General features: G+C 44.4%; 1 protein-coding gene across 3 annotated transcripts in view; it reads right to left on the bottom strand.

Moving 5' to 3' along the window:
- Positions 1-474: 474 nt before the first annotated feature.
- LOC141960940 (uncharacterized) overlaps positions 475-25,930 on the bottom strand; it is a 32,198-nt gene continuing 6,742 nt past the window's right edge. For 2 of the 3 annotated variants that reach the window (XM_074907295.1, XM_074907297.1), the window contains exons 2-9: positions 21,724-22,574; positions 14,450-14,611; positions 11,724-11,910; positions 10,594-10,748; positions 9,310-9,336; positions 7,696-7,814; positions 3,083-3,202; positions 475-2,584 (exon numbers count right to left, since the gene is read on the bottom strand). In XM_074907295.1, coding sequence (XP_074763396.1) covers positions 3,106-3,202; positions 7,696-7,814; positions 9,310-9,336; positions 10,594-10,748; positions 11,724-11,910; positions 14,450-14,611; positions 21,724-22,574 — 1,598 coding nt within the window. In that variant the 3' untranslated portion in view covers positions 475-2,584; positions 3,083-3,105. Of the gene's footprint in view, positions 2,585-3,082; positions 3,203-7,695; positions 7,815-9,309; positions 9,337-10,593; positions 10,749-11,723; positions 11,911-14,449; positions 14,612-21,723; positions 22,578-25,930 lie in introns of all 3 variants that reach the window. The other variant, XM_074907296.1, reaches the window with a different exon arrangement.

The raw sequence follows: 25,930 nt of genomic DNA, 5'->3' as shown, positions 1-25,930 counted from the left end.
GCAGCCCTGAGGCCAGCCAGCACCTGTCTGTTGAGGCTGTTGTGCAGTGCTGATAATGAACCCAAATTTTCAGAAAGAAACCCCAGTGCTGAGCATCAGCATACTTTGTCCCCAGTGCTTTCACCCTTTCCTCTGGAAGGGGTATGTGCTGCCCTGCCATGTCTACCCACTCTGTGGCTTTGGAAGCAAAGCCCAGCAACAGCACTTAATCTAGGGCTGCTCTGAATGAACATCCATGCTCAGCCATATCTGATCATATCCAAAAGCTCTCCTTGCTCTATCAATCTTTGAGAACAGCACCAGCCTCAAAAGAACAAACTTGCTTTTTGTGTCAGATCTAAAGAAGTTCTTTAAAAGCTGGAAGCTAATAACTCCTTTCTTGACCAGTTGTGCTCACTTGAAACCTTAAATGTGTGGCAGATGCTATACTACAACCCAGGTGTTCATTAATAAAATATCTGAAAGCAATTATCATAATAGTGATGCTTTAATTAAATTTCTTATGCCTGTATTACAATGCATCCTGGAGTGAAGAACTATACAGTATATTACATGTTATAAATATATTTTTTTCTGAAAATACTTGAATATATTTCATATAATGCTGTAATACAAAAGAGTGCTAGTTCATTTTAGTTAAAAAAAACAAACAAACAAACAAAAACAACAAACCTATAATGTGAATGGAGGTGGTGGTAGGGAATACCACTTCATGATGCAGTGTCTTAAAACACTTTAAATTCAGTTTGCACTGATTCACATTCCTTTCAGTCTCTGTAAAGCTGGAGGGATAATGGAGGGTGTAAGTTAATGTAGGATTTTAGTCCCCTGTATTTTTGGAGATATACAGACTATTCACAGAATAATCAAGTTATAAATCTTTCTAGCTTTGGATGAAGCTAGCAAGATATATAGTGAATAACCAAGTCCCACAGCAGCAGCTACAACTGAAACATTAAACACAGCACCTACTTTAGGGTGCCAATATTGACTGAGCATGATTTTTTTTTTTTTTAATTGGATGAGGGGTTTTTTGAGATGCTAAGTAACAACAGTAACAACCCCTCTGAGTACTTAGAGAACCAGGTCTGGGCTGCTGTTTTCACTCACCCCTGCAACCTACAGCTGCCCTGGGAGAGAGTGGCTGACGAGCTTTGAATCTCAGAAGAGATCCTGCTCTGGTTTTGAGGACTCCAAGGGCTCTAGCTGGTCTGTGTGAGCAAGGAGGCACATCTGTTACTGAAAGGTTAAGCCTGTTGAGGTTGATCTATTCCTGCAAGCTTCTCAAATCTTGGTTCCCAGGCAAGTTTGGGTTGGGGAAGGATTTTTAAATCGCAGTTGCTTGACTTGCAATTATATTGTAATTTAGGGGGTAGAATAATCTTTTAACAAGAGGCAAGGTTGGTTTATTTAAATCTTTACTCCATGTGCATTATCTGTTGTGCTAGTACCAGTAAGAGCTGGTGTGCAGAGACCCACTTCAACCATGGGACCTTCAGAAGCATGTGCTGCCTGAGTCTGGAATCAATGGGCAGATGACAATAAGGCAGTCACCAAACATGGCTGTAGTGTTACACAGTTGTTAATATGGCCTAAAAGAGCAGTAGCTTTAGAAGAATGTATGTATTTGAATGACTCTTCCTTGCAGCTCTCTTCTCTCTCTTGCCTTTTCCCAGCAGAGAGCACAGGCTGAGCCATACAGCAGCATGACTATCCCACCCACACAGCCTCAGGCATCCACCTGCACAGCCAGAGGACTTGACCTGAAACTTAAGTAGGAATTCAAGCCAGGTTCCCCCTGCAAAAGATTGATAGCACAAGAGCTGGGCTGCCTGGCAAAGATGAGGTGTTGCCTTGGATGCACCCTCCGGTCTCTCGAAAGGCTGATTTCTACAGTGCCCCTCACTCTGGTCTCTGCAGTCTCTCTGCATGATGCCAACTTCTGGGTAGGGTAGGAGTCAAGGTGACTCTGCAGAAGGAGCAGGTCCACAGGATTAGAAGCTAGTGGTGGATTTGGGAATGGCCTCATAGAAAGTCTTGGCTTTACAGGCTTGGTTTTGCTGTTGGATTCCAGTAAAATGGCAGAGCTGGTCAGATGCTGCTCTGAAGGGAGGAGCTGTGTTGGGGACAAACAGAGACTCCACCAACCCAGCGGGAGGGAGGCTGTCCTTCCAACAGCTGCTTCTGGCACTCTTCTAGATGCTGCTGTGTCCCATAAAGCTTATTTCAGCTGGAGAAGGTCCCCAGAAAGCAATAATAATTTAAAAACCTCAATGTTTCAGGTAATTCTGTTCCTAACCCAGAGAGGAGGAAGAATTTCCAAATCTGACTTGTCAAGATGCTAACAGCAATTTTCATCTGTGACTTGACTTTTGTCAGTATACTTTAGATACAGGAGCAAAGCCATATATAGCTGCACATGCATCTGTCCACAAACCCTTCTCAGCCTTCCCCTGCCCTCTTTCCCTTCCAACACTTAAATGGGAGTTGCTCTGTTTACAACTGTAGGATGCAGGTTGCACAAAGTAAGGAAGTAACCTCAGGGTTCTTGGTTTGTGTCCACTGGTGTTCCCACTTCACCTTTCTGAAACAGAAATACGGAATGCATGTGAGACATTAGAAGGGGTTTCTCTGCATTTAACCCATTAGCTGAGTTGGGAAGGTGGAAGATGAGGCTGAGCCTGGTTCTCTTTTATATGGGCAGATTGTCTCTTTCCCCAAGACATTTGGTTGGCTTATTATTTGGGAGTCTTTTGACTGACTGCAGATAAATGAATTTGCTGCTGTATTGCTGTACTTTTTGTTAAAAGGCTGCATGATGTATCCTGTATGACTACAGATGCCTTTAAATTGTGGGGTTTTTAAAAAAAAAAGTGGAGGACCATTAATATGAAGGTATATGGGCTAGTCCTCAGTTGGCATAAATCCGTATAATTTGAACTTCAAAAATTTGACCTGTTCCTGTCTTTGCATGTTGAAGAGTGTTTAGATGAAGGAACAGGACTGTCTCATTTCTGTGCTGAGAAGAGGCAAAAAAACCCCCAAACCCGCAAAGAAACACATGTTGATTTACTTATTTTACCTTGTTCCATTGAATTCAGGTTATCAGAAAGGCCATATGTTTTCATTCTTTGTATTTTGCCCCAGAATGATCATGGAGTTCCTCTCAGTTTTCCTCAGCTCTGAAGACATAATATCTGGCCTTAACAAATGGAAAAATACAATTAAAGTTGACAGCGGTCAGAACACATGGCCGTGTTTTTAGCATTAATATGCCGTGCATAGGTACCCAACATCCAAGTTGCACCCAAAGCAGCTTCCCCCTCTCCAGTTTGAAATTCCAGAACAAATGCTGTCCAAATATTTGTGGCAGCCTTTAAAAAAAGAGAGCTACAAAATGCAGCACTTGGCATGGAGTCACAATATAATGGATGGACGCAAACATTATTTTGTTGAGAACAACCACTATTTTCTGCCTATCTAGAAGTGAGGGGGAGAGACTGGTGGGTGAATGTCACAGGGAAGTTAAAAATTCTGGCCTGAAGCATTAAGTAGGAAATGAAACATTTGGAAGAACAAAACTTAAGTTAGCTGCTGTGGACTGATTCCAGATTAATATTTTGTTTGTTGTTTATTACATATGATTGAAATAAGTGTAATGCAACCTGTTTGGTTGTAATGGCTTAGTTAGCTCAGGCCTCCAGGACTTGTGAAAGCAAACCTTTTAGAACACTTTTTAGAAATAGTTGCTGTTTAAGAAAGAAAAGCTGTAGTTTTGGATTATTTTTAATGCAATATTTCAAAGCTATTTACAGAAAAATAAATAGCTAGTAGCTATATAATCATAGCTATTTACTTCAACTCTTTAATTTGAAAATTTTTTCAACTCAAATCCTGACTGGTGCGGTATAGACTCTTTATTTTGCCAGGTACTAATTGGGGGGGGGTAACCTACATGTTGTGTGATTTTTTTTTTTCTTTCGTTCAGCTCTTAATTCTTTTGCAATGGAATGGTCAAACTTCTGCCTTGATGTTATTCTTTACTCTTTGGCTGCTTCTCAACCCTGAGCAGAGAGATTTCCCTTGGTAGTAATTTCCCATGTGAAGAGCAGCATTGAGATCTGGGTCTGAGGCTCTAGGGCCCTTTTCAGCCTTTGCTATACAACACTGAAGGTGGGTTTTTGCAATGTCAAAACTGCACTGTCTTTCCTAATTTACTGCACCCTAACCACAAAGTAGTTGTCATACAGCATCAAGCTTCTGGTGGCTGTCAAACTGAAACTAGCATCCTTACCATGAAAGGTATGTAATTTGAGGTTAGCTCATTCCCACACAGCTGCATTAAAGCTGCAGCTCCCATAGACACACAGGTGGGTGTGTCTGCACAGGAATGCCAGGCTGGGATTGCCTAAAGCTTCCCAAATTAGATCTTGCCCTGGAAAGTGGTTGAGGATAACATCAGAAAAGCTCCTGAGCATAACCACTTTCATTGAGATGGCTGCCTCTATATCTCTGCCTGTGCTGGAACAACTGCTGGGCCAGTCTGCTTCCCAGCAGCAGTCACAGTAAGATAGCAGAAGACTGTATGTCTCATCTGTTTATCCCCAAAGGGAGCTAGGGAAAGTAAGGAAAAATGATATGAAGGTACTTCCTTAACTCTGGATTTTTGGGGATCGTTTGTAACACCATTCTAGTCAGAGACAACTTCAGACATTTTATAATGTCACATGGTGTGGCAATGTGCAGGCACTAAATTGACTGGGGCTCCTGCAGAATTAGCAGTCCAGCTTTCACAGGCTGGGCTAGACCCTCTCTACTGTTTAAAGCAGCATCAGACTGTAATTGTTTAACAAGGGCAAGTATTTGACTGTATGATGCTCCACTCTCATTTGAGAACAGTTTTCTATCACTAAAACTAGCCAGGGTGGAAAGGCAAAAAGTTCTTGTCTTGGGAGTCATTTGAGCTGGAAGTAAGTTCCTTGTTCTCTGTGAAGGGATGATTCTGCAATGATTTGGGGAAGAAATCTACTTTTCCTGCCATAGGTCAGATCCAGGTCCATGTGCTGCCTAAGTTCATAACATGATGATCAAGTTATTCATCAGCCTGTTCTGGTCCTTTGCACAAAATAGACATTGCTTTGCAGGAGTAAGCATACTAGCAGGAAAAAGAAAATTAAGTGAAAACCTGAAGCTGTTTAGAACAATGTATGACAAACCACTGAGTCTTGTGCCAGTATGTTTACCTTGGCAGGTCCCCCTGTCTCCTGCTGGAAGAACCAAGTTCTCTCTTTACTATGAGAATGCTTTTGTGGATGTTAAAAAAAAAAAAAAAAGACAGAAAAGAAAAACAAAACAGCCGCCATGGAGCAGATCATTCATCATACCAGAGTGGGAGCATGAAAGAGGATTTGCTTTGACCTAGTTACAAAAACAAAAACAAAGAGACTTTCTCCAATTGCCCAAATGACTCAAATGGGACTGGGTGTCAAGAGCAACAAATCTCTGCTTCCTTCAGAGCTGTATAATAATACAGGGCACTAGGCTCCAACCTGTTCCAGTTCAAGACCTTGGGAGATGTCTCTGAGCCCGAGGAAGCCCGGGTAAGCAAAAGCCAGCCAATTCCATATACTTACATGTACAAACAGGAGCAGGAGCCAGGATAAACATGTTTCATAAATTATAACAAAGACAGTGGCTTTTAATGCTGAGAGTATCAGGGCTTCAACGTTTGCTTTGCCAAGAGCTGCAGACAAGCAAGAATTTCTTGCTTTACCATGCTGCTACTCCTGTAGGAAGGGCCTGGCCTTCTGTCCAGCAGCATTTGCAGGGCTGTCATTGATCCACTAAGCCTAACTTTTTCTTTCAAGGGAGCCTGAGGACAACTATGTATCCAATATGCCATAGGAACAAGGTGCCCAGCTTTTCCAGGCCCCAGTGAAAAGCCCAGCATCAGTGCATTGCTATTGCAGGCTGCAGGCTTAAAAGAGCAAGAGCAAATACAGGTAGGGCTGGGGAATAAGAGCTAGGAAGCAGAAGAGGAAATGGAGGAAGATAAGGGGCATGAGTAGAGGCAAGGGTTTTATGTAGATATATGGAAGAAGAAAAATAGTGAAAGAAAAGAGAAGCTTTTTTTTTTTTTTTTTCAATCAGCTACAGAAAGCAGTCTGGAAAAATAAGCATACAAGATCTCTGGGGCTGCCCAGATAAAAATTGTCTATTTGGCATCTCATTGTACAGCATTTCCATTCCAGTAGTTGTCCAGTATACATGTGAATGTAGCAAAAGCTATTTCTGTTAGGAGCTAGTGGGCTGACCCTTCACTGGAAGCACATCGATGTAGCCAGCTGAGGACCTAGCCTGCAGTTCTCATGTAGGGAGCACTGACAATGTCCTCAGTGCTGCAGAGAAAGGGCCAAGCAGGAGGTTACAGAGACAGGGCTTTTCTGAAGCCCAAATAAAGCTGTGGCTCTATTCAGGTTTAGAGGGAAGGTTCCAAGAGTTTGTATTTTTTCCCCAGCTGGTTCACCATCTATTTTAGATGGAACTGTTTGATCTCTTTCTGCTTTGTGTTTCTTTCAGTTTCCCAAACAATAGGAGGAAGCTTGCCTGTTACGTGTGCTTGGCCTCAACTATGCTTTCCCCAGCTGGAAAAATCACTCCATGAACTGCAGAGGGTTTATTTCCAGCTGAAATTACAAGACCCCCAGTTCCCTTATGCATTTTGTAAGGTGGGTATAGGATGTCTAAGGGGAACAATGGAACATTCCTGAGTGCTTAAATAACTACCATTTCCCCACCATCAGCCCCACTAAAACCTGAGGAGGGCTTAAGCACATGTGAGCTGTTCTGCTCAAGGTTACTGAGACCTCAGCTGAAAAAACAGGGAGGTGCACAGCTCCATGTAATGCTCCTGCTTTGGTGAGTAAGATACGTAGGCTCTTCCTGTTGCCTGATTATCTACACAGATATGCCAAATTCACCAGACCAGCAGGGAGGACTTGGCAAGTGCACAGGAAATATCTGTGCAAGGGGTAGCTGGCAGTCACTGTCATCACCTCAGATAGACATGCACCACACAGTATAGCTCAGAGGCCAGGCTGTAACTAGCCTGGTAGACCAGTTTGCCTGAGGGACCAGCATGGATCTCTCAATAGAAGTGAGACCTCATATTTGACCCAAATGTTCACCTAAAGCAACAAGCAGGTCCTACCCATGAACACATGCTCAGCAAACTTCATCTCCCTTTCCTCTGACAGGAAGCATTCCAGCTGATCCTGACTGTCTCATCCCATCACATATCAGATGCAATATGGGTTACTGTTCCACTGTATGAAGTGGAAACTGGATAGACGAAAGCATTAACGTTGACTGTAATGCTTAGGAGGGAGCAGAAAGACAAATAATTAGGCTATAGAATGGCTCTGGCCAACTGTCAACATCCCCTTGCCCTGTTGGGGGTAAGCACCTTCTTTTAGTGACCCTAGTGTTTCCATTATTCTTACACAGGCAACATTACCCAGTTAGGATCTTAGAGCACCTGGGCACTAAGGAAGAAAATGGCTGTGTTGGCCGGGACCACCATATGCAATGGAGAGAAGGTTAGGAGGCGTCTTCCCTGGCCAGCAACAACCAGAGGTAAATCTTGCACCACCTCCTCCCAACACTAAGTGATAATTTCCCACAGCTCTGCTTTACCTGTACAGCTGTGGGCAGGACCTCTTCAGAGCAGCAGAGGACAGTCCTAGCTTGTTCTGGTTTCTCAGCCGTGTCTTCCTCATAAGATCTCTCATTCTCCCCCAAGCATGGCTCTCACCCTAGGGAGCAAAAAGAAACCACTACTTGAAGGACCAGAGGGTAGTTGCTGGCAGACCTCATGTGGCCAACATACGATACTTCGGGGTACTCTAGGGTGGTAGGAAGAGGGGAGCTTCTTTATTTTGGACAGCTAAGAATCAGATCCCACAAATTAATTGTTAACACCCTGCAATGATGCCCAGTGGCCAGCCTGTACCTGTATAGGACACAATGAAACAGGATGGATCAACTGTCAGTAACACCATCCTTATATTTTGTTTGGTAACAGTTCTGCATCCCTGCCGTTCCTTCTGAGAGTGAGGGCACTTCACTGTTGAGTGCTGAGTAGCTGCCTAAAGGCACGTTTTACCTTATTGTTAGGTTGTACTAAAGGAAAAGATAGGTTTGGTTTCCTACCTACTCGCATGCACTCAGGGGGGCCTTTACAACAAAACCAACCCGAAAAAGCAGCTTGACTCCTTTCTCCTTTCTATTAGGTCAGGTGCATTGGTATCAGCCCTTTTCAAGGTGGTGACTTTTGTGGACCATGAATTAGAATAGATCAAGCCTTTGTTTTCCTGTCACCGTCTGCAAGCTACAGCTATTGGGCACTTACATTTGAAATGCTAATAGAGATTATCAGGAGGTCAGGGAGTCTCATGAGGCCCTCCCTAATGTTTGTTCTCTCCAGGCTGAGCTCATCTGGACTCATGAACTGAAAAGGAGCCATGCATCAAAAGATTTCATGGGTTTTTGCTACATAGTTTTAAATTTCCTAAGTAATGGCTGGAAAACCTTGGGAACTAAACAAAAAAGATCATGCCCCAGACAGGACTAGAGTAATGGGGAGAAACCATTCCTCTTTCAGGGAAGTTCTCAAACCACTGTCATTCAGGGCATTGTTCTGCCTTGTCCTGAGGTATCTTCCCACTGTGCCAGCAGCAGAGCCATTACTCTAGGAGTTGCAGCCACCTTGGGAGCACAACCTGGCGGCTGCCCAGCTGCACACACCAAGTCTAGGCAGAGCCTATTGTAATTCTTGGGGCTATGCTGAGTTTTCAGTTCAAAACTTCAGATGAGGTCATGGGCTCAGCTGAAAACTGCAACACGGGTTCCTGTTCTATTGAGTTAATTGCCCATACATGAGACTGTTTACTCATGGAAATAGCAAACCTTTGTGTTTACTACTAGAATTAATGTATCCTGTGGAAGGGTTTTGGAGGCCTCGGCAGTTAGTCCCTCATGGTGTTGTCCCAGAAAAGCAAGCACTACCAATATCAGAGAAAGCCTGAGCAGTTGCCTGTTCCTGAAGGCTAGCTAGCTGTTGTCTGCAGTGGGGGTGGGAGAACAACGGACCACATGCAGCAAGTCATAATACATGTATCTGTTACTCTGATAGTAAACTTTGGGGGTCAGTGGACCTCTTTTGTTCATGTACAATGCTGTGCACCACAGGAGCTTGATCCGTGATAATGCAGGTACAAGTTAAATACATTCTGTAAAGGCAGTACATACCGAGATGTTCTTGCTGATGTCCAGACCCTAAAACCAAAAGACAAATAAACACACCGATAAATAACAAGACAGCGAGACCATCTCACAGTGCTGGGAACAGACTGGGCTCTGTTGTCAGCTCTGCCCTGGAGTCCACCCATAGCCTTGGTCAAGCCCTTTATCTCTTTACAATTCAGTCCCTCAAGTGTGTGATAATCCCTTCATTCCTCCTCCACCTCTCTGCTCTCTTTTGTATTTAGACTGACAGTTCACGTGTATAGCAAGGAGTAGCCTAGGAACTCACGTAGCAGGATTCCCATACAGTACCTGCACTGTAGAAGTAAACGGGGCATTTCAAGCTCAGGGTACAAAATGCGATACTAAGTGACAATACTAAGGTGTAGTGTAACAATGCATCGTGAGGATTCAGTTTAAAGAGTGTGGATCTTGATTTTGCAGTCCTGTGAAGTCATCAGGGCTTCCCATGTGCTTAAAATAATGCTCATATTCCAGAAGTTGGCTGGACGAAAGCCAGAGCACAGAGCACCTTTCAGGATTCAGTCTTGATCTGGTTTCTGAAGTCCATTGAAGTGTTTGCAACCTATTTGCAAATCTGAGGTGGAAACGTCATGAGAAGGTCTTTCCCGTGAGAGATCTACTCCTTCCTCTTTCCTGCCGAGCTGGGAATACTCTGATTAGAGCCTCTGCCCTGGTATTTCAACACTTCTGATCCCCACCGGAACTTGAAAGTGCTGAGGCAGCCACAAACAATGGTAAAGAAGGGGAGAGGAAAAGCATTTGTCCTGGCTTCCTTGGACTTCAGCGACACAGTTTCCCTGAAACATGCTTTGAGACTGGAGCTAATTACAGTGATATACTGACAGTCTGGTAATAAGTGTTTCCAGCTAAGGATTAGCCCATTAAAATTTTTATATGTGGTAGTGAAAGTGTGCTTGGTTTAACGTTCCTAGCAGCAGAAGTGAGGATACTCATGATACAGTTCGCGTGTTGAGTTATCTGGAGTTAGGGAGGGCTGAAGCCCACGCTGCTGTCTGCAGTGCTCCTCTCCACTGCACCAGTGCTCTGCTTGTACCTTTCTTGGCATAAAGATATAGTCGTTGTCTTCATCTAAGGCTGGGAGCAGATCGGCACAGAGCACCCTGGCCCTCAGTGCCCCAACCTCATTCAGTAGCAGACAGGGTTGACTTGTTCTCCCAGCACTCCACTCTAACCTGCCTGAACAGAACTTCTCTCTGCTTCCCACACAGGTCCCACTCAGAGTCTGGCTCCAAGCTTATTACTCACCTTTCTTACTGCAGGGTCCTTTGATGGAAAAGCCTGTCCCTCAGCCATACTACCAGCTTCTCTGAACTCATTCTCCTTGTTGTTCCTATTGTTTGACGATTTCCTGAGCCCCACCATCAGCTGGCTGTTTCCTGATTCCAGGTATCTCTCACTTCCTGCAATGAAATGCACGGACTCACTCACATTTCTCAGCAGTATCCTGCCAGGACAGCCTCTGGGCAGTGCTGCCAGCAAGCTGAGACTCCAGATGGGATGAGACCCCATGTGTCTTCATGCCACACTGTAGTGGAAAGAAAGTAAGTGCTCCAATAAAGTGTCTGACCACAGCAGGACTTTCTAACGGCTTCCTCATGGTCTTATTTTCCTTCCAGGCCTGCTCTGAAACTGCCAGGAAAGCGTATTTCTGAGCCTCAGCGCTCAGATCCCAAAGGCCATTTACACTCCAACTCGATCCTGCTAGGAGGCACGTTGATATTCTGGGTTTCAACAGGCAGGTTGAAGTCCAGGATTTGAAAGAAACTGATCAACCTCACTTAGTGGCTGGTTCACATCTAACATTGGATCCAGACTTTTCAGATGGCTTTATCATCAGCAGGCTGAGCCCAGTCTTTCTCAGCCTTCTGGAAAAGTTGGTCTCTGGATCCAAGCTTTGCAGCTGGGGCTTATTTCCACTTGGTCTATAGAATAAGTCATCCTCCAGGAATGTGTTCTGTGCCTGCTTGAGAGGGTAGGAGACTAACAACAGGCATAAGGCTTTACATCTTAGATCAAATTTTACCTTGGATGGGGGGATTTGAAAGACACATGGAAGGGCTCCACTAATGGACCCATTCAGACATGCTAAGCTGCCAAAAGAGAGACCCATTTTATAACGCATTTGTCCTGATCTTTGTAGCCATAGCTGCAGAGCAAAAAGTCTGGCTTCACACATGTGAAGCAGCAACTGTTAAATTCCTAGGTGTAGACAAAGCATTTTAAAATGTATCTCTTAGATTTCCAGGTAAGGTTTAGTTCTACTGATACCTTGCTCTGTTCCCGCCTGTCTTTCCTAGGGAAAAGGAAGTTGCTGGTCAGCTTATTTCACCAACTGGTGGCAAGCAGGAGGGCAGGTTAGAGGTATTTGAACTCACCGTTGCAGCTGCTCAGCTTTTCAGTGTTCACTCCTATTTCTGGGATGATGGAAAGATCAGAAGGACTTCCAGTCTGAACCATAAGGCTGTGAGGTCTGCTTCTCCCAGAAAAAAATGCCTTCGAGTCTTGATATGAGTTAAGGAAGATGCTGGCAGCTCCACAGGAGCAGTGCTGAAGAAGATACTCCTACACCAGACAAAAAGAAAGTATGTAGACTTTCAGGCTGCAATGGTCGAAGGTAACCAAGTGGTGCAATGGTGCAGACAAATTGCAATCATTCCAGCCCAAGGATCCCCAGCCTTGTCCTGAGACCCATTAGAACCCAGGCAAATTATTTAAATCTCTAAAAGGCTGAGCAGCCTGGAGTTGGTAATATAGATTTTTCATGGGTTCTTTGGTGTTTAACTTAAATTGCCTGATACTCAGCATCTTTCGGGTTTGTTTCCCAGAAGGAATTGAATACAAGTTTCTAAACACTGAGCTGCTAATCTAAGGCATTTGTGTAAATAAACAGATCCATTATAACAGTGACTTGCATTTTAAGATATTGCTATTTGTTTTGGAACATGTACAGACAACAATATCTTGTGGTTTTATTGATGGGATGCCATAGTTCACTTGCATGTTACCAGTCAGATTCACTGTATGTGGTACTTCAGCTGGTGTACTTCTGCTGTAGCTGATGTGGTGGGAAGGGGAGATTTTCTGCCTTGCACAACCATGTTGCACAAGAGTGTAGTAGAGCAGGAAGCAAGGAGAGCTTTATCTAGCTGAAGTGAAAAGGTGGGGACCAAACTGTTTACTGGTGTTGGGACCAGGACAGGCCAACACCAATTTAGCACCTCTGGAGACCCCCAAGCAATTGACAGTTTTAATGTAACATCTCATCTAGATATGTTGCCACAGCAGCATGGCACTTTTCATTATCTATATCTTTAGGATGTGCTTTGAAAATCTAATAAAAGATGCTGCTTTTGGCCCACAGCATCTAAGATTTCCTTGTAAAGCAAATGATGTAGAGTAACGCTGTTCCCTTTGTGTCCCAGGATCGAAATGTCATCAGTCTCTGTGGTGATGTCAGCATAGCTCTCAAGAACAGCATTCAGGAACACTGGCTATCTACAATCCTCATAACCAGCTCTTAATACCACACTAACCCATCTCTGCTCTCAGGGTTGTGTCTTCCCTAGCCATGTCTGCATGGAGAGTGAACATGGTTTGGAAAGTTGCCTTAGGACGCCCTCCAAAATGTGACATGCACAGCAACCTCCACATCTCCTGGCAAACGGGGTAGTAGTGTTCCTCTTCTACTTTCCTCTGAAGAGGAAAATGACAGAGAACTGCTCAGATATAGGAGATGCAAGCACCACAGAGATACCTGAGAGAGCGCACCCAGTTTTGTAGAGCACATTGCAAGTGCTGAATGTTACATCTAGGGGTCCAATTCCCCACTGAACAGTATGGGACAAATGCAACTGAGAATGCACTGCTGAGAGATCTTGGAAAATACCAAAAAGATCAAAGTTTCAAATATTTAAATGAAAAGCATGGTGTCTTTCATTTCAGTGGAAGCTGGGGGGGGGTGGGGGGTGGTGTCACATAAACCAGATGATTATTTGACCCTGGGTTTGCAGCTTGGAAAAGTTACTTTAAGCGATGACTCACAGTTGTAAAGCTTCAGGAAATGTGTTAACAATTCCCAGGCTCTGTGTAGGAGGCTGCATTCCTCTGAGCCTGAGATGGTACATGGAAATGACAGGCCACTCTGCTCTGCAACCTGACTCATAACTAGGCTTTGGCTCTGAGGAGAAGTCAGTCAACTACTGCAGATCTAGTCCCAGCAGGTGGGAAAACAGCACTATGGGAGGAATGACGCTGTCTGGAGAATAAAAGACTTGCCGCAGCATGGCTGGGAAGAAATAGCTGAGTGTGACAAACCCCTTCTGTTCCTTTGGAGAGTGATAAAATAAATAGAAAGGGAGGGGAGGAAAAAAGCTGGAAACCTCACGTGATGGCCAAAGAAAAAGAACTGAGAAGCAGAGGTGGGTTAGAGCTGAACAAAATATGCAGGGGCTAAAAAAATTCTGTTTAGGAGGATGCTGGAATGATTTGCAAATCTGAGTCAAATTCCCCAGCTATCTCTGGCTGATAAAAAAAAAAGACAAATGGGAACACTGGGATGTTTCATGTCGGAGATTCTTCATTTGGCAGCTCAGAAGCACAGGAAGGGAAAGAGGGCAAGGAGTGGGTAATGGTACCATTGCTTCTCTTTCCCATTGTGTATGTTTTGTGGGAAATTCTGGGATATTGAGAGTTTGAAGCCAAAAGGAAAAGACGGAGCTTTTCATTCAAAACACAGTTGCTAAAGAGGTCCATGGAAATGTTTTGCTTTGGTAGCATTGACGGGGAGATATGTTTTTGGGAAGTCTTCAACTGTAGAGAACTAAAAGCTACTGACTTCAAGCTGGCCATCGCACAAGGTGAAAGAGATGCTTTTTAACTCAACAGAAGCAAGCACACCTAGGAAACAAAACTGAAAAGAACAGAAACTCACCCCCACCCTAAGGGAAGACTGTGGTGGGTGAGGGCTCCCTGAAGACCAGAGCAGCCAGCCCAGGTGGGTGTGGGGTCATGTAAATTAGCATCTTCTCTCACACGGACTTGGAACTTTCCATCTGGGCCTTGAATAGATCATTTAACGGAAGATACTGTGGTATCTGCTTACCTCTTTTATCTGGCTCATCTTCCGCTCTTTCTGCAAGCTGCACACTTGCTTTTGGAGACGCAAGTTGTGCTCCTGGAGCTGCCCAATCTTCTCAATCAGTTGGCAAATGTGTTCCAGGTATCCCAGACCAGATCCTAGGGCTTTGCTGTTACCTTGGTTCACCTGCAATGACAATGTATATGGAGTAACATGGAGTAACAGCAGAGCAATCCTTGCTAGCAGTTGGGAGCCCAGCACACTCCTTACAGTCACATGGCCCATGGTAAAGACACTCAGGCTTCCTCTTGCAAGGAGCTTTGGTTATAGCCAGATCTGAGCTACACTGTTGCTTGCTCACGGCTCTTTTCTGGATTACTTAGGAAGATGCACCATCTGAGGGACTCCTCTGACTGATCACACACTGATGCAGAGGAAAACCCTGTGACAACATGTTTCTAGTCCACCTCCCAGGCTAATTTTTGTCTTTTGCTAGACATAGGACCCTTACAAACAAATATAGTTCTACTGTATGGTATAGATGGCTGCAGTTGTTATGGCTCACTTAGCCCACAGCCCTCAGTGCAAGTCACACTTACAGGTATTGAGGCTGAGCTTGGCTCCTACCCAAAGGCGCATATCTGCAGATTGCAGTGATTTGCTGCTTTGTGACCAACCTGGGGGTAGGGTACCTTTTCTCTGCCTTTGGCAATCTGAAACCATTACAGCACAGCTGAACTCAGACCCTCATCACTGGTGAGTCAGTGAGAGGGACATGTACCTAAATCAAGCTGCCAAAGTGAAAGAGCATTTTTCTACTGGTCTTTAGCAGATCCCAGCTTACATCTCTGCTACTACTTTCTCAGTCATTAAGAGATGCCTGAAAAAAGTCTGAAGGATCAAGCTTGCTGTCTGGCTATGGCAGGATATTCTGTACCACTGATCTCTCCACATGCAAGACCTGCAGAGTCTCACTCCTGCTCAGGCAAGGGCAGCGCCAGAGACAAGACAGCAATCCTGTGGCAGAGGAAAGGCAACAGTGCTTCCCAGCCTCCTGCTCTGCACCTCACCATTTCTGACCCCAGGACTTCCCTGTGCACAGCAAGTGTCCTCTCCCGTGCTGTGAGCAGACTCTGCTGAACGTGCTGAACGTTAACAGACAGATGCAGAGGCTCACTTCCACCTTGGCACTGCCTGCTGATGTGCATGGGATATCACTAAGTAAAATAAGCGTCGATCTTTACAAAAGCAGTGCTCTAAGTTTATCTTACTTCAAAAAATAAGTTCCCTCTACAAAAGCAGGAAGCATACTCTGTCTCCTTTCCCACAACAATCTACATTTTTGGGGAAATGCCAGCCTTGGGACTCTTCCTGTCTTTTCATTATGTCAGAAAGCTCATGGTGTGTTCAAAAATAATCAACATTAGGATTTACTTCTTTTTAAACAAATGATGATACAATGTTATTTATAAACAGGTATTATTATGTCCAGATGCTTTTATGTCTGAGGTTGGGACAAAGGTCGCATGAAATCATATGAAAAACTGTGATGACTGTAAGCCAACCAGTCATTCACATTAATGATTTCTATTTTCCTCTTGGGCAGAAGTGGTGGCAAGACAATGGTTACTCAGCCATAAAACTGAGTCCTTAGCATGTCTGTACAGTGGGAAGGGTCGCAGCCTCAGGACCCACAGGGAAAACAAAGCCTACATGGTGTCTGCTGGGAAAAGTTTGAATCAAAAGCACTATCTATAACCAACATATCTGAAAGCACCTAGGGATTTGGGGGTGTCCAGCTTCAGAAGCATGATTTTCAGAAAGTACATGAGTAACAATTTCTGAAAATCTGGCAGTTTTGAGCTGTCCTAAAAGTAGTCCTTTTTTTTACACTGTCCCAAAACGGACAGTCAGAAGTTCCCTGTTATCCTTCAAAATGTAGGCTTTTCTCTGTAACCTCTTTTTGAACATTTAACAACTCCCCTTTCTGTCAGTTCGTTGTTGCAGTGACTGATGGCACGTCTGTATTGCCCTAAGGAGACAGTCAGCCAAATCCAACCCGTTATAGCTGTAGAAACACAAGGGAAGACTACAAAGGACAGAGGAGCTCTTGGAAAAGGGGATGAAGTAAAACATTTGGCTGTAACCTTAGGATTGGGGAGAAAACATGAAGCATTTGACTGTGACCTACCTCTTTCCATTAGAGACCCTCTTTTCGTTCCATATTTGTCCTGTGCTTAATAGTCTGGTCCTGCTTTGTGTTCAGAGCTGCTAGGTTTATAGGGCAAAAGGGGAAGGAGAAGAGAAAGTGGCCCTGATTACCAGTGCTCTGTGTCTAGGGCTGAAGGCACCTGAAAGCAAAGGTGTGTTTGGGGCGGGCATGGACAAAATCTGGCTTTTAGCAAAAGTTAGAGAAAACTTCCAGCTCCTGAGAATAAATACATGTCCCCGGAAAATGTGGGAAAAATGTGTAGATCCAGTCTTGGGGCAAGGTGGATTTACCCCTGTAGAGGACCTAAACCAGACAGAAGGCTGGACTCAATATGCTGGAGGCCCCTGTTTTACGGCCATCCTTCAGAGGCTGTTCAGGGCAGGCAGTTAGGGCTATTTAATAAGAAATTAATTTGCATTTTAGTTAAGTGATCTCAGCAAATGCAAATGAGCAAAAGGCAAATCAGGCAGAGCCTCCAGTGCCTGCCCATCCCTGCAGGGTCAGCCACCTCTATGGCCAGCATGCAAGGGCAAAAGCTTTTAAAGGGGATGCTTCAACTTGCTTGCCCTGCCATAAGGCCCATTAGCATCAGGATTGCTCAGATATGGCACATGTTCAATAGAGAATTTGTGTAATTTAGCTGGTTGCCCCCAAAATGATTGCTCAAAGAGGGCCTCTCTAAGGACCCTTCCAGGACTTTCTTTTCCATAGACTGGAAATACCTAAACAGTCCTTGCTATCTTCTGGTCATGCCAAGTGGAGTGTAGAACCTGCTCTGTCACATTCTGATCTAAATATTTTCTTCTCAGCACCTCTGAGAGAGTTTTATGCTAGCAGTGGAGGGTGAGCAGTCATAGGAAAACTGCAAACATTTTCCAGAGACTGGAAGAGACCCATCCTGACTTCCCAGTTGAAGCTTCGCAAAACATTCACCCAAGAGAACTAAAATTTTTCCCATTCCCCACATGGGGATTGTCAAATAGTATTGGAACAAAAGCTATGTGCCCATTTTTGAGGTGATGAAACCTACGAAGAAGGAAAAACGTGTCACCCACTTTTTTGAAGGTGAAGATGCAGAGGATTAGACAGTTTATGAATCAGACAGGTAAAGTTGCACTAGGAAGGTAACAACATAATGTATAAATAGGTGCCAGATTTTGCTTTCAGGTACGCAGACTGAACCAGACCCTCAGCTGGAAGAAAAGGAGCCCAAGGCTCTCAGCTGAGTTACTAAGTTACTCCCATTGCAGTTTACTACACTGACTTTACAGCTGTGTAACTAAAAAGAAATCTTTGCCCTTGTGAGTGCTCACCTGACTAAGTTTTGGGGACAGGTTTTCTGTACATGAAGGCCTGCTCAGGTGGTAATAAACCATCACACTTGGGCTGGCCCACAGATTTCTTAGGAAGCCTAAAAATACAGGATCAACACCTGCACTGGGAACTTTGGCTTATCTAGAGCCTTCCAGTCAATATTTTGACTGGTGTAAAATTACATTTTTCCTCTGAAGCCACCAGAGTCACAGAGCTGGGAGCTTTTCTTCAGCCAGGCTCAATGGCAAACTGTCCTGGGCTGGATCTGGCAGCAGGATCTGAGGCTGGCAGGCAAGACTAGCTTGCAGGTGAAGGTCTTCTTCATTCAGATGGGAGCTCGCTGATGTTTCTTGCAGTGACAGGTTTCTGCACTTCTTGCCATGCTCTTCACTTTTTCTTATGGATAGTTTTGAGTTATACCATGCTCCATTCTCCCATAAATCCCTCACTGCCCATTCCCACCACATTAGCATGGCCACTACAGAGGCAGTATAGTCACTGTGCCAAGAAAGGCAATTACTAACCTCCCATCATAGGCTTGGAGCAACTGATTAGTGACGCCACGGACTGAGCGGGAAGCATTTGTCACTGGAAGCTGACAGCACCAAAAGGCTTGTGAATAACAGGAAAGAGAGGGATCGTGCTGTATACTTCTGACGGCTCCACCCTGCTGTCCAGGAGAGGCTGTGCTTACTGATAGCTTCTGGTTTCCTCTAAGCAGGCATTCACAGGCTACAGAGCTGACCATCACAGGTTGCCCTATTCTTCCCCTGAACCATACTACACTCTGCAGAGAAGTATTTTGACTGTGTGATAATTAGCAGTGTGTGAATAATGTTTTTTTTTTTTCATTTAATGACGACAATGCTCCCACCCTCTCTCTTCTTCTAGGGGTATGGGCTGACTTTAAATGTAAACTTTATGGAGCATGAGGAAGTGTTTGCAAAGCAAAAGCATCAAAAGCTATGTATCTTCAAACTGACCTCAAACATTTAATTTGACTTAAAAGGAAACGTTTTAGTTAGGCTTCAAAGTTCTTTCACTTGTTGTTTGACAGCTTCCACTTTCTTTCATCTTTCTAAACATAGGCGAATTTCAAAATAACAACAGTTCAAAACAAAAGATCAGAAACCTTTGTTTAAGAAATGCCAGACTGAAATGATTTGATGTGTATTTTCAGCCAAAGCCATTCACCAAATGAATCCAAACAGTCAAAACATTTGGTCATTTCCAGTCTCTTTTTCAACATTTTCCTTCCTGTTCTCTTGGAAGTGGCCTCAGCAGTGAGGGAGGCTGGGAGGAAACCAAGGGACATCCTCATCCATAGACTGAATCCTTGCTTGGTTGTGGTGTGCCAGTAAGCACAGTGCCCTTGGTATTGCCACAGTCAGCTGGGCTGGGGAAACTGAACTTCTGTCCTGATACTTCGAAGTTGTATTCCAAAACCAGCAACAGAACTGAGGTTCCCAAAACCAGCAACAGAACCAGCAAATGCTCTCACCTGGCATTAAATATAAGTTAGTGTAACCACTGGTGTCTCTATCAACATGAATTTAATGCAGCAGGGATTGATTCAATGGAACAATTTGGTTTGCCATGTTCTTTGCCAAGCAGGGTGGGAATACCCTGTACTGGCCTGTTATCTTGCGGACAACACTGACTGCATTTCCAGGGGTATCTGAGTCCCTGAGAGAACATCAGGCCAGACAGGAGATTGACTCCTAAGTACCATGTTGTATCTCAGACAAGTTGCAGGCAAATGTGAAAACCACAGAGCCTCAGGTGGAGTGAACCAAGGTGCATCCATCAGCTATATGGGCAGATGATCATCTGGACATCATTTCTGAGTGGGTCTCACTCTGTCCTGCCTCTGTTGTATGACGGTGAGGACAGATCGACCTTGTGCACGTCTGGGGAGGGCAGAAGGCTCTGCAGCTGCAGGAGGCTGTTCCTGTGCTCTGAGGCACACAGCACAGCAGCAGCTGCGGGATGGTGCAACAGCCATGGGCATTTCTTGCTCCAGTCAGCTTGGATGCTACCTGGCATCCCAGCAGTTTGAAGAGCCCTGCTCTTAAGATACAGCAGCCTGGAGGTGCTCTGTGAAGAGGGGCAAACTTCCCCAGCATCTAGGTCACAGCTGTATTTATACAGCTCGAAAAACAAACAAAGAAAAGAGCTCTGGGGCACAGAGCTTTAGCACTCAGCCAGTGAGGATATTAAAAAGGAGGAGAGATAAGCCACCAAGAGCTTCATTTCCTCTTCAGCTTCTTTCTAATTTATTCTCTTGTTTATTTAAATGTTCTGCTTTGGGAAACTGAGGCTCCATTTCACCAAGGATTTAAAAGAATTTTATGAGCAGACAGAGCTGTCAGACAAGACCAAGCTGGCTGCAAACCCTGTGGAGTGCGACAGAGAATTTAGGTAACTTTATGAAAAGTCTCCTTGTATTCAAACACTCCTGCTCCAGTACTTGGCTCCTCTCCTGTCAGGTCATTGTCTGTTTGGGAACTGTACAAACCAGACATCTGTCTTCTGCTGTGTGTGAGACAGCTCTGGGGAGGAAGAGGTTGCTCAGTTGGATTGTGTGTTGCTTGTACTGCCTTGATATGCAGTGTTAACGGAGATGAGCCATCTCTGACCTTCCTTGCAGCTCGGGAGGGCTTGGCATGCTGAAGAGGAAGGCCATTGCCTGACAGTTCAGGGCCCAGGCAGAGAGAGAGGGGTCATGGTGAAGTTATATACACAGCACTTGTCACTTGGCTTCCTCCCACCCATCTCCCATTCCAATTCATCACTATTACTGCAATGAATGCCCTGAAAAGAAATCCCTGTTACACACCGTTTGGTATTTTTGGTGTGTCTGTGTGACCTTCACCTAGCCTGCTCCCTCCTTTCCTTTTGCTCATGGGGCTTTTTAGTCTGCCTCTCTGTGAAGAATCAGCTCTTCAGATCTTCCCATCACTGGTTCATGGAAGTCACTGCAGTGGGCAGGCAAGGCAGCAATCTGTCTATGTGTCGGCAGCATGGGGCTTCAGGCAAAGCACTGGGGTGAGTGCTTGCAAACATCCACTATGGGAGAAGGTGCACAGAAGGGCTTTTTATTCTCCTATCAGTCGCACAGTGTACCCAGCAAGGGGGAGAGTAGGACAAGGTGCTTTGCAGTTCGGTCAGTCTCAGAACACAGGAGTTTCCATCACAGCTGTGCTGGAAGGTTAAAATGGAATCTCCAGCCCAGCAAAGATTTGAATTTGTGCCCTAGTCCCCTGCTCACTCATTATTTGAGAGATCTGGCTCAAGAGGACAGGACAGACCTGGACAGGAATGAGCTACCCCTTAGACAAGTTATTTCCAAACTTCAGCATCCTCACAGCAGTCCAGATGTTCCCAGAAACAGGAATAACCTGACCTTGAAAAATAAACTATGTTCTGATCCCCATCCCATTTATCAGAAGACGATGACTAACTTCATAATCTTAATTTAAGACCAGAGTCAAGTCCACCCTCTAATCTAGGGCTTTTTGAAATATCAGCTCTCCATTAACCATTAGTCATCCTTACCCATACCCAATATATGTGAATTACTTCAGATTTTCACTGCTATGAAAAGAGCTCTTAAAAATCAATTGCCAAGATTTGCTGCTTACAACAGCTTCAGGGGAGATTTTCTAACTCACTCAGATATGTCCCAGTTCACGACAGAGGATAGGACTTGAAGCCTAACTGAGGTATTTGGACAGGCCTAGCAGTAAGATTCAGTTTAGATGTTTCTTACCTCACTCAGTCTACAGCATTCATCCATGTATTCATCCAGACTGTCACTTGTGGGGTACTTCTTCAGCTGATGTTCATGGATCTGAAGGTCTTGAATGCTGCCAAAGTTCTCTGGGAAACTGTCAGCAATTGTCTTTGGCTCTTCTATGGGAACTGGGGTGGGAAGAGTGCTTTCCCTGGGAAGATCCATCTCTGGGGTAGGTTCCTTTTCCAGAGATTGCCTTTCACTTTCATCAAAATGTTCATCAGGACTTTCTTCCTGAGGGACGCTGAAGTCTTCAAGGGAAGCTGTAGGACCCTGCACAGCATCTGCCTCCTGTCCATAGTACTCAGCTTGCTTTTCACTCTCTGGATCTTGGTGGCTGACTCTTCTGTCATGCTCTTTACATGTTTTCATTATCAGATGGTCAATTTCTGGAGAAGAAGAGGTGCTAAGCACACCTGAATCACAAAATGAGTCTCTGCTGTGAAGCACAAAGCTCTTCTCTGAACCTGTTGGCGTTGATGGAGAATTAGCTCCACTTGGCAATTCAACCCCTGAGTCCTCAGATTCAAATTTGGAGAATCTGTGAAGTCGGCACTTGGACTCAAATGTGCTGAGGTCAGGCAACGTGGCTACATAGTCTGTGCTTGCTGGAGCATCTGCATATTCTGAATCTGCTGGTGCGGCTGCTGCATTCGGATTTCCCTGGCAGTCCAGTGGGAGGCTAGCACTGGGGAGATGGGGCTCTTCTGTGCAGGCTATGTCAGCTGGAGCCTCAGGGATTAACCCTGGGTTTTGAATTCCTTCATGGCTCAGTATCTTCATGTGTGTTAACACAACTTTGTCTTCAGAAGGTGGGTTCTTCTTACCTACTTAAAAGAAAACAAGTAGAAGGTCACAAGAGGCTACAAAACTCAAGTGTCTAGTGCATCCCCTGAGAGATATGAAATGTAAAGCTGTCTATAGTAACATGGCAGAGGGGGACAGACCTAACTTGTTTTTCTTGAGCTATATGAAGCTTTCTTGTAGGCTTTGCTACAACAGAAGTGTTGTGTTTCACAGCCCCCATCCTTCAAGTGGAGTCATAAATGCACACAGAGTTCTGATTTAATAGATAGGTAGAAAGCAACACAGGTAGCCAGATAGCTTAGTGATTACTTGCATACAGATGCAGAGAAGTACATATTCTTTCAGCATGACAAACATTAATTTAAGGTTAAAATATTTCTTCTGATTAAATGTATTCTGAACCAGCAAACAAAAGGGTAAAACAAAATCTGTCTTTCCACAGGCTTAAGTGAATTTTGGGTTGCAACAAGCAATTTGCAAACTGTTTGGTATTCTTTGCAGTATTCTCTGCACACATACAGGTGACGAAAAGCAAGTACTGATAGGAAAAGCAAACAAGGCACTGTAGATATTTTTCACTCCCTGTATGGTTTTAGCTATGAAGTAATTTCTTTAAATGAACTCTTACCTTGTTTTTAAAGAGAAAGGAGATGGGGGCAGCTTTGTTCATGAGCATTTTACACATGGACAAAGACGACTTGTTTTTCACATCACAATTATTTCACACAGTAATGTGGTAGAACAGTCTCTAGATGAAAGGTTGATCTACAGGAGTTGCAATATTTGCCCCCAGGTTTTCTTACTGTTTTTCTGAATCTAATATTTCACAGTGCAGACTTCTGGTTCACAATGAAAGCCAGTGTGAAAGCACTGCATCCACCCTTTAGCTAACTGCAAATCTCATGTCTAAATCCATCTGTTTGTGGATTTGGAACCAGGAAGTGCTACAAAACTTTAGTTTCTCTGCTGTCTTTTCCCTTATTACTGTGTGACCCAGAGTACCTCAGAGGGCTACAATGCATACACTTTTCAGTGTATCTTACTTCCTACTTAATTTCCTTTCATTCCTCTCTCCTACTTCCTTCCTTTTTGCTTGAAATCAAACCAGCAGCTGCTTCACAAACTCACTCCCAGTAATGTAATCTTCCCTAAGTAGGCCAAGAAACCTGGGACCCCCCCACCAGCGGTAGAGCAGGGAGAGCTCTGCTGTGCAGACCTACTTTCATGGTAACCCAGAAAACTCCTGTTTCAGAAATAACCTGTTTCCAGCCTTCCCTCCTCCAGCTTGCTTTCTGCAATGTCCACAGACAAGGGAGACTTTACTTACTAAGTCCAAACTAGCTATTACATGGATCATTTTCGACTTTATTTAAGTACCTCCTATTTGATTTTGAGATTTTCTTGGGATACCACCAAAACATGCCCTTTACTGTTCATAGGCAGCCATAGTTTTAATATTTTACACTGGATTTTCATAAAGGGCTGTCAGTGATAAATAATCCCATTTGATGGGCTTTTTGTGGCACTTGGGTGCATAGTGCTTATAACCCCTTATAGAAGACCTTGCTTATCATATACAGAATTGCACCCGCCTCCTTTGGCAGGATTCACAGGCACCTCTCCACCATAAAGAGCCACATTTGGGACAGTCAGTGCCAGCCCATCAGCAATGCAACACCAGTACACTGCTGTGGTGGGGGACAAGTGAAAGGCACTGCCCACAGAAATGCGACAGGAAAGCTCATCATGAGCTGACTGGGCTGGGCTGGGTAACAGCCCTTCCGCTCCTGGGATGAACATGATGAACCCCAAACCGAGGACAAGGAATAGGGAGCTTGGTTTGCAGCTTCACACACAGCAAAACGCCACCTTTAAGAGGGAGCTCGGTGCCAGGTCTTGGAAGGAGGTGCAGCTGAGTTGTTACTGATTTGGAGTGAAGAGGATCTACCTGCTCAGCTGCGAACACCTCTTTGCAGTGAGAGGCAGAGAGCTGTATCTGCATGAGAAATAAAAGCCTAACAGGCTCTTCTGATGGCATCACCACCCTACATAGCACAACAAAACCACCGAGAATCAGGAGAGCAGTTGTGTTGCTGCACTTTCATTTTAAGAATAAATCATACAGCTATCAATCTTGCCAGAAATTACTATATGCAATAGTAGTTCCTTCCCACAGACTCTGAATGCCTTCAGTTATTAATCATGCCATGCTTTCCTTTGACTGGAGATTCTCTCACTGTCTTTAGTCTGTCCCTTTTTTTCTTGCTTAACCGGTTTCACCCTGGCCTACACAAATATTTCTTTGTCTGAAATCAGGAAGCAGCATATTAAAATGAAGTCTTGCTACTTACAGAAGGAGATGTCAGAAACTTTAATTTTTATCTTTTATGACTACAGAAGCTACAATATCTACCAGAAAGTTTGGCTGGGGTAGAAAAAAAATAAATGAGATGAAATCTCTGACCCTCTGTGTGAGAGTCCGCATGATGCCAATAACTCCAATGCTGAGAAAGTTCTGCACTCTGGACAACACAGTCCTCCTTCCTGTGGTCACTAGCAACATTGCATGGTTTCACAACAATTTCTTGTTTATCTGTTGTAGGCTCCAAACCATCAGCACTGGCAGGTCCTGGTAACCACAATGTTTGAGCATTTCTGATTTATCCTCCCAACCCCTTGCAATGATGCAAAATGTTACCATCGCCCTACCACAGGTTCAGAATAGATTCAAAGGATGGCAGGATTTTGCAACACAGTGGCACCTCATCCTCATTCATTCATTGATACTTTCCCATAGTCAATGAGGTCATATGTGCTGCAGCAGAGAGATCTCCCGTGATTAAGGCAATGATTTGAAACTCAAGTTTTTCTTGCTGCACAGTCTATTCTTCCTCTCTGTTAACTGGGTTATGGAATCTAAACCATGGGCCTTCCAACAAGTAGATTGTTTCTGCTACAGATCTTGAAAGAGGCATTACTAAAACACTCAGCTCTTTCAAGCATATTGCCAACAAACACCAGAATGGTGCAATTAAAGCTCATCTGTGCAATTACAAAAAAAAAAAAAAAAAAAAAAAGTGAGCCAGACCCTCAGCTGCTACAAATTAGCTTGTTACCAGGGCCCTAACAGAACTGTGTTAGCTAATTCTGGTTGTAGGACTTGGCCTGTAAGTGCTTTGTACAACATCACCAGGGGCCCAAAGCAAAGCAGGGCAGATGGACTGCTGCCTGGTGCTGGAGGGAGTGTGCTGTAGGGGTACAGTTACAATGCTGTGTGGAGGCTTCTGAAAGGAGGTGTGAAGAACTTTAGAGCTGAGCAGTGGCATTGAAGTTGGTAAGACATTATTTACTTGTGCTGGAGGCTGGCCAGGTTTGA

The sequence above is a fragment of the Athene noctua genome, chromosome 5 (assembly GCF_965140245.1).
Source record: "Athene noctua chromosome 5, bAthNoc1.hap1.1, whole genome shotgun sequence".
NCBI classification, from domain to species: Eukaryota; Metazoa; Chordata; class Aves; order Strigiformes; family Strigidae; genus Athene; species Athene noctua.
The sequence above is the reverse complement of the archived record's forward strand: the minus strand, read 5'-3'. Positions and strand labels throughout refer to the sequence as shown.